The 14,512-nt window shown below is 58.5% G+C and overlaps 1 protein-coding gene across 1 annotated transcript; it reads right to left on the bottom strand.

The window, feature by feature from the left end:
- Positions 1-8,460: 8,460 nt before the first annotated feature.
- LOC119508916 (helicase SRCAP-like) lies at positions 8,461-12,776 on the bottom strand. Its single transcript, XM_037802623.1, has 2 exons — positions 12,710-12,776; positions 8,461-8,939 (listed from the first exon to the last, which is right to left on the bottom strand). The coding sequence occupies exons 1-2, from the start codon at positions 12,774-12,776 to the stop codon at positions 8,461-8,463; spliced, it is 546 nt and encodes a 181-aa protein (XP_037658551.1).
- Positions 12,777-14,512: the final 1,736 nt, after the last annotated feature.

Here is a 14,512-nt window from a genome sequence, read left to right as displayed (position 1 = left end):
GGTGACGGAAGTGTGCCCCACATGCTTTGGGGTGCTGGAAGGGGGCGGGAGCCAGGGGCCCTCGTTAGGTTCTGGCTCTGCTCCTCCCCGGCAGTGCCGGGTTTCCTGGAAGGAACCATCTTTTATTTCTCTTCATTCCCAGGAATAATGGCTCTTGACTTAAACGGCTCCTGCTGGCAATTAGCCATGATGGATGTAAAACTCCAGCAGGGGAGGAAGTGCTGGGGGCGGGCAGCACTCGCGTAGGAACAGGCAGGGGAACGCAGGTGGGAGGGAGGGAGGGGGATCCTGGGGACCTCTGTGCCTTCGAGGCCCTGGGTGGGGTGGTGGGTCGCGGATGGCCCCCACCCAGCACTGCGGCAGGCACTCCAGGTGCCCAGGCCCAAGCCCCCAAAGGCTGGGTCTGTCCTGGGGCCCTAAGCCTTGTACGTGGTGCAGTTGGACCCCGGGCTGAGCAGGGACCCTCCAAACAGTGCCTGAGGGAGGTACCACTGTCCCCCCAGTTCACAGATGAGGGCACTGAGCTGAGGGGTCCCAGAGCACAGACCTAGAGCCAGAACCATGCTTGGGTAGGGGGCATCACTCTCTGCTCTGCCATCAATACATGCCTCAGTTTCTCCACCTGGGAAGTGGGGGGCTCATGGGACTTCCCCTGGGCTGCATACCCCTGACCCCCGACCTGGGGCAATCACTTCATCTCTCCCACCATGCAGCCCCTCTCTCCTGGAGGCCTGGATGTCAGACACCCTGAGAACTGGGGGCCTCCCCCACCTCGGGGAAATCCGTGTCTGCAAGGGGGGTCCCAGACACATGCCACCCCAGCCACCACGCCCCAGCACCCAGTGTCTCCAGATTCCCGACACTCTCCGTCTCACAGCTGGGCAGGAGGATTGGGTGCCGGGGCTGCCAGCTCCTCTTAATTTAATTTCAGGGCTCATTAGCAGTCTGTAATTAAAGGACCAGGGGAGCAGCATCACCCGTGTGTCAGTTTGAATGTATTATGTCCCCCAAAACACCATTATCTTTGATATAATCTCATGTGGGCAGATGGATCAGTGTTGATTAGATTGTAATTCTTTGAGTGTTTCCGTGGAGATGTGGCCACCCAACTGTGGGTGATGACTCTGATTGGATAATTTCCATGGAAGTGTTACCCCACCCATTCGGGGTGGGTCTAAATTAAATCACTGGAGCCATATAAATGAGCTGACAAACAGAAGGAAGTCAGTGCAGCTGAGAGTGAAGAGGAGCTACAGCCAAGAGGGACACTTCGAAGAATGCACAGAAGCTGAGAGAGTAGCTGCAGATGAGAGACAGTTTGAAGACGGCCGTTAAAAGCAGACTCTTGCTCCGGAGAAGCTAAGAAAGAACAAACTCCCCAAGTGCAACCAAAGTGACGTTTTTGAGGAACTGCAGCCTAGAGAGGAATGTCCTGGGAGAAAGCCATTTTGAAACCAGAACTTTGGAGCAGACGCCAGCCACACGCCTTCCCAGCTAACAGAGGTTTTCCGGACACCACTGCCCATCCTCCAGTGAAGGTACCCAATTGCCTTGGACACTCTATGGCCTTAAGACTGTAACTGTGTAACCAAATAAACCCCCTTTTATAAAAGCCAATCCATTTCTGGTGTTTTGCATTCTGCAGCTCTAGCAAACTAGAACACCCAGCAACAGCCCACCCCCTCGGGCCTGAAATGGGCCTGGGCAGCTCCTCCCAGGGGACAGTCCTGCACTGCAGAGAAGAGCCTGTGGGTCAAGGAACCTGGGCCCCTTTCTCAAGAGCCTCCCAGCACCTCTCCAGGTATCCAAGTGTCTAAGTCCCCACCCCACCCCCAGCAATTCCCTCTGTCCACCCGGCACCTGTGACCCCAGCATGTCTGTCTGGCAGGCCTCCAACCCTGAGACCCCGCAAGGACCCCAAAGCCATTCCCACTGCTCCAGCCAACCTTGTGGTGACCTTGACCCCTCTCTCTCAGTTCACATTCAACCTCAGGAGAGCCCGTTGGCTCCATCTTGAAAAGCCAGCCCCAAATCCTACTGCTTCTCCCACCTTCTCTGCCAGCCCCCCTCTAGCCCGCACCTCCTGGTCCCCACTGAAGCCCAGAAGCTCTCGCTGGGTGATTACAACAGCCCCTTCCCCCCACAATCTAGAAACGAGCCTTCTAGATCCATGTTCTCAGCCTTTCTTTCATCATCTCCCTTCTCTCTAACAAGCATTGTTGGACTGTTTTTTTTCCTAATCTGCCCCCCACCCATGAATTTTCCATACCAAAATTGAACGACTATCTGTTTATGATCTGCATACATCTGTACTTGATACATTAAAAAGTAAGATTTTTCACACACACACACCCCGAAACACCCCACAAACTAGTTTTCCCCCGGGGATGTCACCCCCTTCTGAATGCATATTCTGAAGCATAAATGAGAGAATGTCCTTCACTGCTCCAAACCCACCCCAGCTCAAGGTCACCAGGCAGGTTCAGGCCCCAGGTGAGGAGCACTTCCCTCAGAAGTCTCCCCCACCCCCCAGATGCTGCCCTCCACTGGGGCCCCTTCCCGTGCCATCTGCTTGCTCCAGCCCCCTTGCCCCAGGTTCTCTGCACAGATCTGTCATCTCAGGGGACTGACTCCCCATCCGCCACCCCCTACCCCCACCAGGCCCTCCCTGCCTGGCCTGACCCTCCTCGGAGCATCTACCGCCCCCAGAGAGCAGATGTCTCCTTGTGCTTGTGGCCTGCCCCCAGGAAGGTCCCTGGTGCAGACGGAAATGTAGGAGCTCAGGGTATGTCCAGTGATGGAAGGAGACGTGTCCTCCTGCTGGCAGAGGGCAGGAGACAGGGAGCCCTGGAAGGAGCCTCACTCATCCATCCATCAGCGACACAGCCGGGGAGCCGCGACATCCCTGCTTCATGCCCACTCTCTCCCCCAGCCTGTCCCCTCCTCGCCACCTCCCACTGTGCAGAGGACACCGTGGCACAGAGGGACCCGTGACGGACACCTGCGGAACTGAGATGTCTAAGGCCACAGCAGGGTGGCTTCCCAAGAGGGTGGCCTGCTCAGCTACACAGGGCTCGCGAGGGGGGACCACAAACAGAAGGACCCACTCAGAAGGGCCCACTCGGGACACCTGCTCGGGAAGACACCAAACAGACAGACCCACTCAGAAGGACCTGCTAGGAGGCCCTGTGCTTGGTTTAATGCACTGCTGTCACCATCATGCATTCCCTGCTAATTTTTGAGCAAGGCCCCGCATTTTCAGTTTGCACTTGGCCTGCACGTTATGCAGCCAGCCCCAGCTGCAGGAGGCTGTATCAGTCAGCAGAGGTTATGCTGCGAGAGGAAACAGCTCCCAAAGGTTCCACAGCTAGAGCAACAACAGGTTATTTCTCATTCATGGGGCACGTCCCCCACTCGTCTGAGGCACGTCCAGGACTCAGGCTGGTGGGGACCCACAGTCACAGCATGACCGGTCACCATGCAGAGGAGGAGAGGGTTCCAGGTCTCCCACTGGCAAGAGACGACATAGGTCATTGTGCCCATGAGTCCCTGGCCAGCCCTAGGCCCCGACCCAGTCCAACCCCAGGGTCCAGGAGGAGCAGCCCACCCTGGGAAGCACCCAGAAGGTGGGAACGGGAAACAGCTAGCTGGCCACCCTAGAATCCTCCCATGCCTTGGAATTGAGGTCCTCACTGTCATCCCAGCTCCATGCCTTGGCAGCGGTTGCACATAGACTTTATCTAAAGGGAAGGGACATGAAGTGGGTCCCCACAGCAACTCAATTCATCCTCCATCAGAAACTCTAACACAATCAATTTGGGGAGCCAGCCAACATCATAACACAGTAATTAGGAACAACTTTCAACTCTCTGCTTCCTTTGAAGATTGTAATTGCAATTAATTAAACATCCACGGCTGCTCCTCAGAGCCCACTCCCGAGGAAACAGGTGCGGGGTGTGGGGTGGGGTGGGGTGGTGCCCAGACCCCTCTTCCCAGCAGTGCAGGGGTCAAATGGGGAGCCTGCCCACATTGAGCGGTGCAGGGCGTGGTGCTGCCTCCACTCCTGGGAGAACCAGCAGCCGGGACCAGCCTCAGGGTCACCAGCCAGTGCCCAGGCTCCTGCTCACCCTCCCAGGCTCCACCTGCACCTGGATTTGGGAGCGGACGGCCTCGGCTGCAGGGGGCCGGGGGGCCTGGGAGGGTACTCTGCCCACAGGACAGAGGCAGGGTATCCAGCACTGAGCTAGAACAAGGGGACAATAATAGGCACTTTTCACCAAACAGAGCGTGGAAGGTGTCACCAGCGAATGCTTGTCTGTGCACCAAGCCCCCGTTGACTCTCATGCACAGATGAGGAAAGCGAACCTCAGGGGGCCAGAAGCTTGTGGAAGGTCACGCAGCCGGTAAAGGAGGAACAAGGAGGCAACCCGATGTGCTCCTGAGTCCAGGGCCGTTGATCTGAGCCCAAAAGTGGGCTGGCGTTGGGGAGAAACTAATGGCAGCTGGGCCAGGCTGCACTGGGGCGGGGGCAGAGCGGACTCTATCATAGGGTAACAGGCCCTGACTCTGTCCGCTCTTACCGTGCACCGACAATCTCTCCCCTAACCCCCCACCCCCAGCAGCCCGCAAGGAGGCACAGCTATCGTGTCCCACCCAAAGCCTGAACTGTAGCCACTGCCCACCCCAGGGCACCAGGACCCAATGTCACAGCTGTCAGCTCCCAACAAAACAGCCACAATACTTCAGTTCAGACCACTGGGCTTTGTTCTAAACAGATGTCAGAATTTTCCAGCAAGTCAGTGGAAGGAAGGTGGGGACAAAGTGTTGACACCCAGATCCAGGATCAATGACTTTTTTTTCAACTTTTTATTTTGAAATAATTTCAAGCTTACAGGACAGTAACAAAAATAACACAAACCCCATAAAGATATCGCCAACTTACCTCCATCTCCCCAGATACCCAGATCCACCAATATTAACATTTTGCCACATCTGCCATATCATTCTACCTATCCATCTATCTGTCAATTCATATCTCTATCTATTTATCAATTCATTTTCTGAAAACTTGCGTGCACATTTTATATATTACAGGATCTATGACCTTTCAAAAAAGTGCTCCTATCCACTTTTCAAAAATAATTTGCAACATCTTTCTTATCATCACAGCCCAGGCATCCTGAGACATGAAAGCTGAAAGCTAGAGGAGACAACACAACTGAGAGGAGGGGCAACTTGCCCCCGAAGATCACACCTGGGCAACATTAGAGCAGCTGAACACAAAGTCACTCTGAGCATCCCAGCAGCCACAGCAAAAAGGGCAATATGAGGGTTATATGGCTCTCCCTGGATGATGGAGAAACTGAGTCCCAGACTCTCAGTCTAAGGGACACTGAGCAGGATATTGTCTTGACATCTTCCTGCCCCAACAACCTGTGGGTTCCTGAGGCAGAAGGTATCTTCCCTTCCTAATGTCCAGCCCCAGCCCTGGACCCAGCATCAAGGAGGTGCTCAGAAAACAAATTAGATCATGGGCCTGCTTTACCCAGAAGCAGAGGCCCCTCCCTGGGGCCATTTCTGATCAAGCCTCTCCCTGGGAGCACTGGGTCTAACTGGAGGGAAGGTGAGAATTTAGCAGTAAGTCAATCCTGGGACCAAACCCGGCATCATCCCGTCATCCCTTCCACTCTCCCCCACCATGGGCCACCTCTGGTTCTGGACCTCAGTGCTGGAACCCAGCAAGGTAACCCCACCCGCTGGCCACGGGGATTGGTTCTGAGATCACAGCCTAAGCCAATCAAGGCACAGTGCTCTCTGGGCCATGCCAGTTGGTTCAGGGATGGGTCATTCCGGGAGGCCTCCAGGGCTAGTGGGAGAGACAGCTGCTCAGTCTTCTAAGAGGGCTCCAGGAGCAATGGCCTCTCTTCTCCTTCAGGGGCAGCAGGTGACTGTAAAGGCCAGAGATGGGTCAGCCATGAGCATGCCATCAGGGAAGGCGATCTGAGGAAGAACAAGCCCATGGAGGGCAGAGTCTCCATGACAACATTGAGCCCCTGGATCAAGCCTTCCCTGAAGCTTCCGGACCTTCTGGTAACAAGAACCATCCACTCCATTTTGTGATTTAAGCCTGTTGGAGTGGAGCCTTCTAATAATACTTCCCCTCTGCAGGTCTCGGTTTCCCCATCTGTCCAGTGAACTCATGGAACCACAGGGAGGATGAAACGATGCTGAGAGCAGGAAAGGGCTTTGAAAGCCCTCGGGCATTCTCCGTGCCAGGGGCTGTTCGCCGGTCCTGCGCCTGCCTCTCGCTGGCTTTGCCCCGGCCTCAGTGCCTCCAGTTCAGGTCCCTTCCAGAGAAGCTCTGTGCCACGGCCCAGCCTTTGCACACACCTGGGGTGCCCACCCCCAGTGTCCACCCAGCTGGCTCCTGCTCATCCCTCAGTTTTAGCTGAAACACCACCTCCTCCAAGAGGTCCTCCCAGCACCCTCTCCCCCCTTTGCAATAAGGTCTGCCCCACCCCCTATTTATTTTCTTCCTAACACTTTCACAGTTTCTGTCGTATTTGTTTTTCCATTTGATTACTCCTTTGGGGTCTTTGTTCTCTAGACGAATACTTAGCAAAATATAACCCCCAAATTATTTTCATTACACTCTACAGTCTTAAAATGTCACTGTCAAATTGTTATAAAAATTTCTAAATGGTTACCTTTGATTTCTGTTTTCTTGGCATTAGGGGGACCCTCCAACACCCCTCAGGGCAAGTTGCATTGCCAAAGAGTTAACAGGAAGGTGATTAAAGGGCTGTTTTCCTCCACCCTGGGCCAGGATGCCCCTGAGGGACACCCCGTTCTGTCTCCCAGGGTCCCCTGAGACTGCCCTCCAGGTTGTCTGCAGGGTAACACACTTCATTCCACACCCCTTCTAGGCTGCCTTCCCTTCCCATCTTACTTCCTCACTCCCCTCCCCTTGTTTCCAAAGATCAACTCCAAAGAAACCACTTGCCCACGAATCTTTGCTTAGGAACTGCTTCCAGGGCATCCCAAACAACTAATGCACAATAGATAATACGAGGCACATGATACACGTTGTTGCTGCCGACCCCCCACAGTTCAAATGTGTGGCTATTACACAATGTAACTGTTTGCACATCTCTATGAAATCCAAGCAACAAGAGAGCAGCAGATAGGAAGGACCTGAAGCAGTGCTCGGGGGTTAGTTGGGGGAAGCTGGAGACTCCCAAGCCCTCCTCCACCCCCCACCCCCAGAAGAGAACATTCCTTGTCGCACCTTCTAGTTCTCCAGCAAAATCAAGCCAGGGCTTGGAAAAACCTTTCTAAATCCCATCACTGGGAAGCTATAAATAACTTCTGGATTAGAAGAAAGAAAAAAAGCAGCTGATTCCATCTGCACTCGAGTAAGAGCATGATCTCCCACTTCCCCCGGGACTGGGGCCCAGCACCCCTGGAATCCAAACCCCCAGCAAGAGGAAGCCTGGCCCTTTGGACAAGCACCTTTCCCCAAACACTACAGCTTTACTGCAGCCTAGATGCCTGGGCAGGGGCTGCCGGGGGGAGCTGCTGGGGTTATGTGGTCGCTCGTCAACACCCCCTACTCCCCAGCAGCGACAGACCCCTGCCCAGAACCTGCCACCTGCAGAGCAAGACACAGCCAGGATGGAGGCAGGGTCACTGGTAGACTCTCCTGGTTCTTCGAACTTTCTCAGCCCCACAAGGGCGAAGCAGGAGGCCCCTCCTTTCTCCCCAGAGCCAAGATCACCTCGTCCAGGACGGGGGGAGAGGGGAGGGCAGCAGGCGAGCGTCAGCTCCGGGGGGGCTGTGCCCCATGCCTCACCCTGTCTGTTCTTCCCCTCCCCCGCCCTCCCACTCCGCACAGCTTCTTGTTGCCCATCCGTCTGGGCTCAGCCAACCCCTCTGCCTCCCTCGGATCCCCGTGCCCCTCTGTCATGGAAAATTGGAAAACTGGCCTTGGAGCCAAACGGGGAATCAAGTCCCAGCTGCTCCCCAGGGCCTCAGGGGGCTGGCCTATGGGATGGGGACACTGCTGCCCACCTCCCAGGGTTCTGGTTGGGATCGCAAAGGTGGCGCTGAGAGCCTGGGGTCTGGAAGAGACCTCCCGTCCCCTCCCCTCCTTGGCAGCCTGCCTCGGGTCCCTTCTAGTTCATTCTTCCATCCACTACACATCTGAGATCCGTGTGGCTGTTCTGATACCAAGGCTGACCTGGCCAGGCCCGGCCCAGTGTCAGAGCTGGGAACAGAGCCCAGCCCCTTTCCCCACCCCCAGGAGTCCAGCTGTGGAGTCCAGATGTCTGTCCAGGTGTGTCCAGCAAAGAACCTCCAGGGGCAGGAGACGGGAAAGGAACTCTTTATTAACTCTCTCCGGGAAGCTGGGGGATCGTCTCCCGGTCCTCTCCCCAGGGCAGGGCCACGCGGGAGCCCAAGCTAGCCCAGCCTAGGGGGTCCGCCTCCGGGTGCCGTGGCCTCGGGCCCCGGGGGCCCCGTGAAGGCGGCAGGAGCGGGGCCCGGCGCGAGCAGGACCAGGCCGGGGCGCTGCCCGGCGCCCGCGTTGGCATAGCGCAGCGCCAGCTGCTCCAGGCGCCGCTTGCGCACAGCCGCCTGCGCCGTGGCGTGCAGGGGCCGCAGCAGCGCGGGGGGTGGCGCGCCCGGGCCCCGCAGCAGGAAGTCGAAGCCCGTGCGGTCGCGCGGGTCGTAGAAGAGCGGCCCGTGGGCGGGGTCGGGCCCAGGCGGCCAGGCGAACGGGAAGGGCAGCGTGAAGTCCTCGGTGAGCACGCGGATGGCAAAGTCGTCCTCCTTGCCCAGCGCGAGGTAGGCGCGCCCGATGCCGCGGAAGTGCGCCTCCCAGAGCTGTGCGTCCCCTCCGTAGATGTCCGGGAAAGGGGGCTCCTGGGGGGCGGCGGGGCCTGCGGGCGGCGGGGACAGTGAGCCGGGGGCGGCGAGGGTGGGGGGATGGGGGTCCAAGGGAACTCAGGTAGCACGGGCGTGACAAGTAAGGTGTAACAGGTGAACCGCCAACCCAGCTGGGCAGGCAGGGAGTCGGGAGCACAGAGAGCTAGGAGAAACTTCTGGAAGGGTGCTCCCTGACTCAGCCTTGACAGGCACACATAAGAACAGAAAAGAAGGGTCCGGAGGCAGAGGGAGTCAGGTGAGTGGAAGGGGTGGCAGGAGCTGCGCTCCGGAAGGCCCAAAGGCTTGGAAGGCAGGGACACCCTCTGGTGTGTGGAATCGTATAAGCCAATCAGTATTACTTGGGCAGAAGGTTCCAGAAGGAAGCAGACCAGATAGTCTATCCCGGCTGACCATGCAGAGCCCCATAGGCCAAGCTCAGGATGTTGGGGTGCATAGTGGATAGCAGTGTTTGGGCAGGAGTTGATGTGGCCAGACTCTCAATTGGAAGTTTATCCTGGCTGGGGACAGGTCCCAGGAGAAACGAAAAGGTCTCCAAATCTCCTGGCCTTTTGTGGGTCACACATGGATGCCCTGGGGTGGGGGGGTGAGGGAGGCTGGTGAAACCCAAAGCCTGCTCTCCAGAGAATTGTGTGTTGTACACCCACAGCACCTGGCCCCTGGTTTGGGTGTCTCAGCCCCTTGAGGCCCACCCATGGCCCCCACCAGGCAGCCCCGGTGCTGTCCATGAGCCAAATGCTGCCTGGATCATGGGTTCCACCTGGGCCCCTTAACTCAGGAACAAGTCCTCATTCATTTATTCAGTGTGCTCAGCTCCTGGGATGTTGAGGTGAGCAAGGCAGCCACAGGCCCTCCCCAAGAACAGAACCAGAGGGGGGTCTATGAGCCCAAGATGGATGGAGGACAGAGGCAGGGCAGCTGCCTGGGCAAGGGCAGGACAGGGAGCCCTGGGTGAGGCAGGGGGTGAACCTGCAGAGACTCTGAACATGAGGTCCCTCAGATCTTACCCCCAGCACCCCTAGGACGGAGTGACAATAAGTCCATCCTACTGTCCAGAGAAGCCGCACGCAGAACCCAAATGAAATTCTGGCCGGGCAGGCACTCTGCACCGGGCCAGACCTCTGTGAAGGCCTCTGGATTATGCTTCTCGCACTTCACACAAATCCTCACTGAGCTCCTACAAACAAGCCCTGTTCTTGGGACTGGCTGCAGCAGTGAACAAAATGGACTCAGGTTCCGGGGCACTCCAGGGCAAAGGAGAGCAGCCCTAGGTCAGACGTCCTACCTTCTACCTGTGAGAGCTTGGACTAGTCTCTTACGGTCCCTGAGCCTCGGTTTTCCCTTCTATCAAATGGGAACAACCAAGCCTGTTTCGCCACCTTCACAAATGAAATGGCAGTGACACACCTGCTCTATCAACCGGAGAGGACTTTCCTGGATCAGCACCAAGGACAGCACCTCCCGAGGCTGCGCTGGAGCCTCTGGCCGGGCAGGGAGGGGCGATCCCACCCCGGGCGGCCTGGCCACGGGACCCTCCTGCCTGCAGGCCTCGGGGCGAGCAGCTGGGGAGGCAGACGCTGGTGGGTGGGCGGTCGGGGGAGGGGCTACGGGGCTTGCTCTGGGTTGAGGGCAAGGGAAAGCTTTGGAGAAGAGGGGAGTCATGGATGCAGCCTCGGGAGATGAGTGGGCCACTGACTCACATCGAACCAAGTGGCCTGGTTGTCTTGTGGAGGGTGGCAGAAGAGGGCCAGGACGGTGACCCAGCTGGGAGGGGGCAGTGGCTCGGGGAAGTGCTCAGACTCTGAATACGTCTTGAAGACAGGACCGACCAGCAGGATGGAGGGGGTGCAGGCGGGAGAGAAAGAGGGACGACGCTGGGGGTCTGGGCCCGAGCAGCCCGAAAGACAGGGTGCCTTTTACTAAGATGGGGACGGCCGAGAGAGGAGCAGGTCACTGGGGAGGAGGGTCAGGAGCTTTCATTTTGTTCAGGTCAAGTTTAAGATGCCCTTCAGCCATCCAAGTGAGAGCAGGGAGGACAGAGGCCATGAGTCCAGAGGTCTGGGCTGCAAAGAAGCACTGGGCAGTGGGATTTAAAGCCACAAAACTGGATGAAGTCACCAAAGGAGTGAGGGTAGAGAGAGAAGGCAGCTGAGAATTGAGCCTGAGCTCCTCCATCCTCGGCAGGTCAGGGAGCCGACCAGGGAGCCAGCCGGGGGTGCGGGAACAGCCGGCGCGTGGGGGCGGAATCAGGAGGAATGGGGGGGCTAGTCCTGTGCTGCCGGGGGTCCCGTCGGGCGAGGCTTAGGGACTGACCCCGGATTTGGCAGCATGGAGGTCACTGGTGACCTTGACGAGAGCTGTTTGAGTGAGGCGCTGAGGATGGATGCCTGATTGGAGTGGGCTCAAGAGCAAATGGGGGGAAAAGATTTGTTGGCACCGAGTGTAAATAACCTTTTTAAACAGTTTCACTATAAATGGAGAGCAGAGAAACAAGGCGATAGCGAAAAGGGAAGTGGGGTCAGGAGATAGGATAAATACCAGCAGTTTTTATGTTGGTGGAAGTGATCTATTAGAGAGGGAAAATGTCATGATACGGGAGAGAGGGTGGAGAATCGCTGGCGCGATGGCCGTGAGTAGGAGGGAAGGAACAGGGGAAGCAGAGGCAGGCTTGGCTGGGAGCAGGGACAGGTCACTGGGGCAGAGAGGAGGAGGCCAGAGCTGCAGGGACGGTGGGCGCAGGGGCGGGTGGCAGGTCCCCACGCCGCACTGTCTTCCGATGGCTGCCAGCTCCTCCGTGTACAAGGGAGCAAGGTCAGCAGCTGAGCTGAGCAGGGAGAGGCAGGACTGGGGCTTGGAGAGGGAGAAGGTGCAGGGCTGTTGCTAGAGAGTGAGAGAGGGTGGCCGGACTGAGGAAATGCAGCAGGACCCTCGCGTCGCCGAGGCCCCCAGAGGCTCGTGGTCAGAAATTTAAAGTGAGCGCATCCACGTGGCCGCGCGAGTCCCCAGTCACCCAGGTGGCGCAGGCGCAGAGGAGGCGTGGAATTGGGGGTTTGCCAGCCAGTGCAATACAGTGAGAGAGGGGCCGGGGAGGGGAGGGTGCAGTGATGGCCTCGACACAGCTGGAGAGCAGGAAGGGAGGGAGGGAGGGAAAGGTGTGTGGGAAGGGCCGGCAGCAGGTGAGGGTAGGTTCCTGCTCAACTGGTGCCGGCGTCCGCCTCTAGAGGGCGTGAGATCCGGCCAGGGAGGGGCTGCAGTTTAGGGGGCTGAGGAGGCCAAGAGCATGATGGGGTGGGGCAAGGTGGGGGGAGGACGAGAGCCTTGGAGGAAAGGAGCCTGGGCTACCGAGGGTCCTGGGCGTGGGAGGTGACAGGAGTCAGGGAGCCAGACCAGGATCCCAGATCTCTAAGAAGAGAGGGGGTGACCATGGGTGGGGGAACCATCAGACCTGGGTTCAGAGCTGGGGTGTCAGGGTGAAGGTCCAGGGTCCCAGGGGTGGGGGGTGGGGAGAACCAGCCCCCACCAGAGTGGGCCACAGGGGAGCCGGGTCCTAGGGGGACAGGTGGGGAAGAGGGCACCAGGGGATGATGGGGATGCCCCGGCCTGGCCCTGTCCTGCTCTGTCTTGAGGTGTGACACTGGGGGAGCTCCCACTCTGGCCGATCCCTCAGCTGTAGAAAGAGAAAGCAGAAAGCTGCTTCCTGCCCTACATGCCCCTTGTCACCTGCCCCACCCCTTCTTCTCCACCCCCACCCCACCGGGCACCTCACCTGGGGTGGCTGCAGGAGGAGGGGGCAGGCTGGCCCGGCTGGGCTCCCTGGAAGAGGGGGAGGCCATGTCAGTGGGCGGGGGTCAGGCTTCTGTTTACCTGGCTGCCCTGGAGCCTGGGGTGGGGGCTTCTAGGGGAGAAGAGAACCTTGCATTTAAAGGGACCCCACCCAGAAGCAGGTTGGGAGGGGAGGGGACCCTGGGGCTTGGTGAGAACCATCCCCTAGCACCCCTGCAGCTCACTGGCCCCTGCAGTGGCTCCTCTCAGGCCAGCCTCCCCCCTTCCGGACCCTTCTCAGTGCATCCAGCAGCCAGAGCTACCCCTGGCCTTCTCACCCAGCACCCGCTGGGAGCCATCATGACTCCAATCTGGTGCTCAGAGACCCCACCCTGTCCCCACCAACCTGCTCAGGTGTCTCGCCCCCCATGCCCCTTCTTCCTCCTTTTCTTGGGTTGGTCTGGGGTCCATGGTCCCCTGGATATGTCCATGAGGAAGAACAGGCCATGATCTGGTCCCAGCCGGGCCATCCTACCCCAACCACGGGCGTCCCATGGGCGTTCCCGGGTCCGGGGAGGCTGTGTCAGTAGCCTCTGTCCCCAGCAACGACTGTGGTCCCTGGACGTGGGTCAGACCAGGCCCCTGGCCTCAAAGAGCATGCGTACGTTTATGTTCCCCCAACGAGGACCCAGGCACACTGGTAGGGGAGTGTGGGACTTGACGACACAGGGGGGCCTCACGGAGCTGGAACTGCTGTGGCAACTGGGGCTCATTCCAGTGGGGAGCAAGGAGCCCTGGGGATCTGTAGGACGACCTCAGAGCTGTCGCAGCGGGGGGCTGAGGGGCCCGTGTTTGTCCCTTGACATGAGACTTCTGGGGGACAGCCTGCAAGCAGGCTCCAGGGGCCAGAGAAACCTGCTGCCCTAGAGCTAGGAGTGAGCCTGCACCCCCGGACCCCCACGGGGAGGAGACCCCCCTGCCCCCAGCCTTGGCTGTTAGGTGAGCAAGAGCTAAATTTCCATGGTTTTGAGACATCACGCGTGCCTGGGCTGTCTGGGAAGAGGAGGGGCACAGTCTGGGTGGGCTGGCAGGGAAGGGGTTTGGAGGCACTGACCCCCAGGGCAGGTGGGGCCTGTCACCTGGGTTCTCCCGCAACAGCCCAACAGGAGAATCAATTCCCGTCCCCATGTGTGGCTCACGGATCAGGAACATCAGGCTGGGCTGGAGCCAGGATCGAGCTGGAGCCCTGGATCTTTCCTGGGCAGGATGGCAGCCGGCCCGGCCGCGGGCTCAGGAGCCTGGTTTGCATCCCAGCTCTGCCACACGGGGCTCGGTTTGTTTGATGGTTTTCCAGCATCAACATAAGGTCAAGGCCCCTTGGGGAAGGGTCCTCCCTGGAGGAGTGAGGCCTCCGTGGGGTGGCTTTTCCAGCATCAGCTGTTGGTGGCTCACAGAAGTGAGAAGAGTGGAGGCAGCAGCCAGAGGAACTGGTGGCAGTTGCCAGCTACAGGAGACGGATACAGGGCCTGCCTGACCCCATCTCCCCCATCAAACCCACAGCCCCCACCGTCCTGATTCCCAGAGCAGGCCCAGCACCCAGAGCCCAGAGGAGGCAGCAAGTCCCTTTCCCTGAGAAATCCCAAAAGGCTTCACACAAGAGGTGACGGGCTGGGGGTCTTCAAGATTGAACAGGAGCGTGCAAGGCATTCTTTAAGAAAGCTGGGGAGAAGAAGAGGGCACTCCAGGAGGAAAGCGCTGCCCAAAGAGCACCTCAGGGGGCTGGCCTGGCTGGAGAGTTGGAACCAGG

Source organism: Choloepus didactylus, chromosome 14 (assembly GCF_015220235.1).
Source record: "Choloepus didactylus isolate mChoDid1 chromosome 14, mChoDid1.pri, whole genome shotgun sequence".
In the NCBI taxonomy this organism is placed as follows: Eukaryota; Metazoa; Chordata; class Mammalia; order Pilosa; family Megalonychidae; genus Choloepus; species Choloepus didactylus.
Note: the sequence above shows the minus strand (reverse complement) of the source record. Positions and strands in the feature narration are given on the sequence as shown.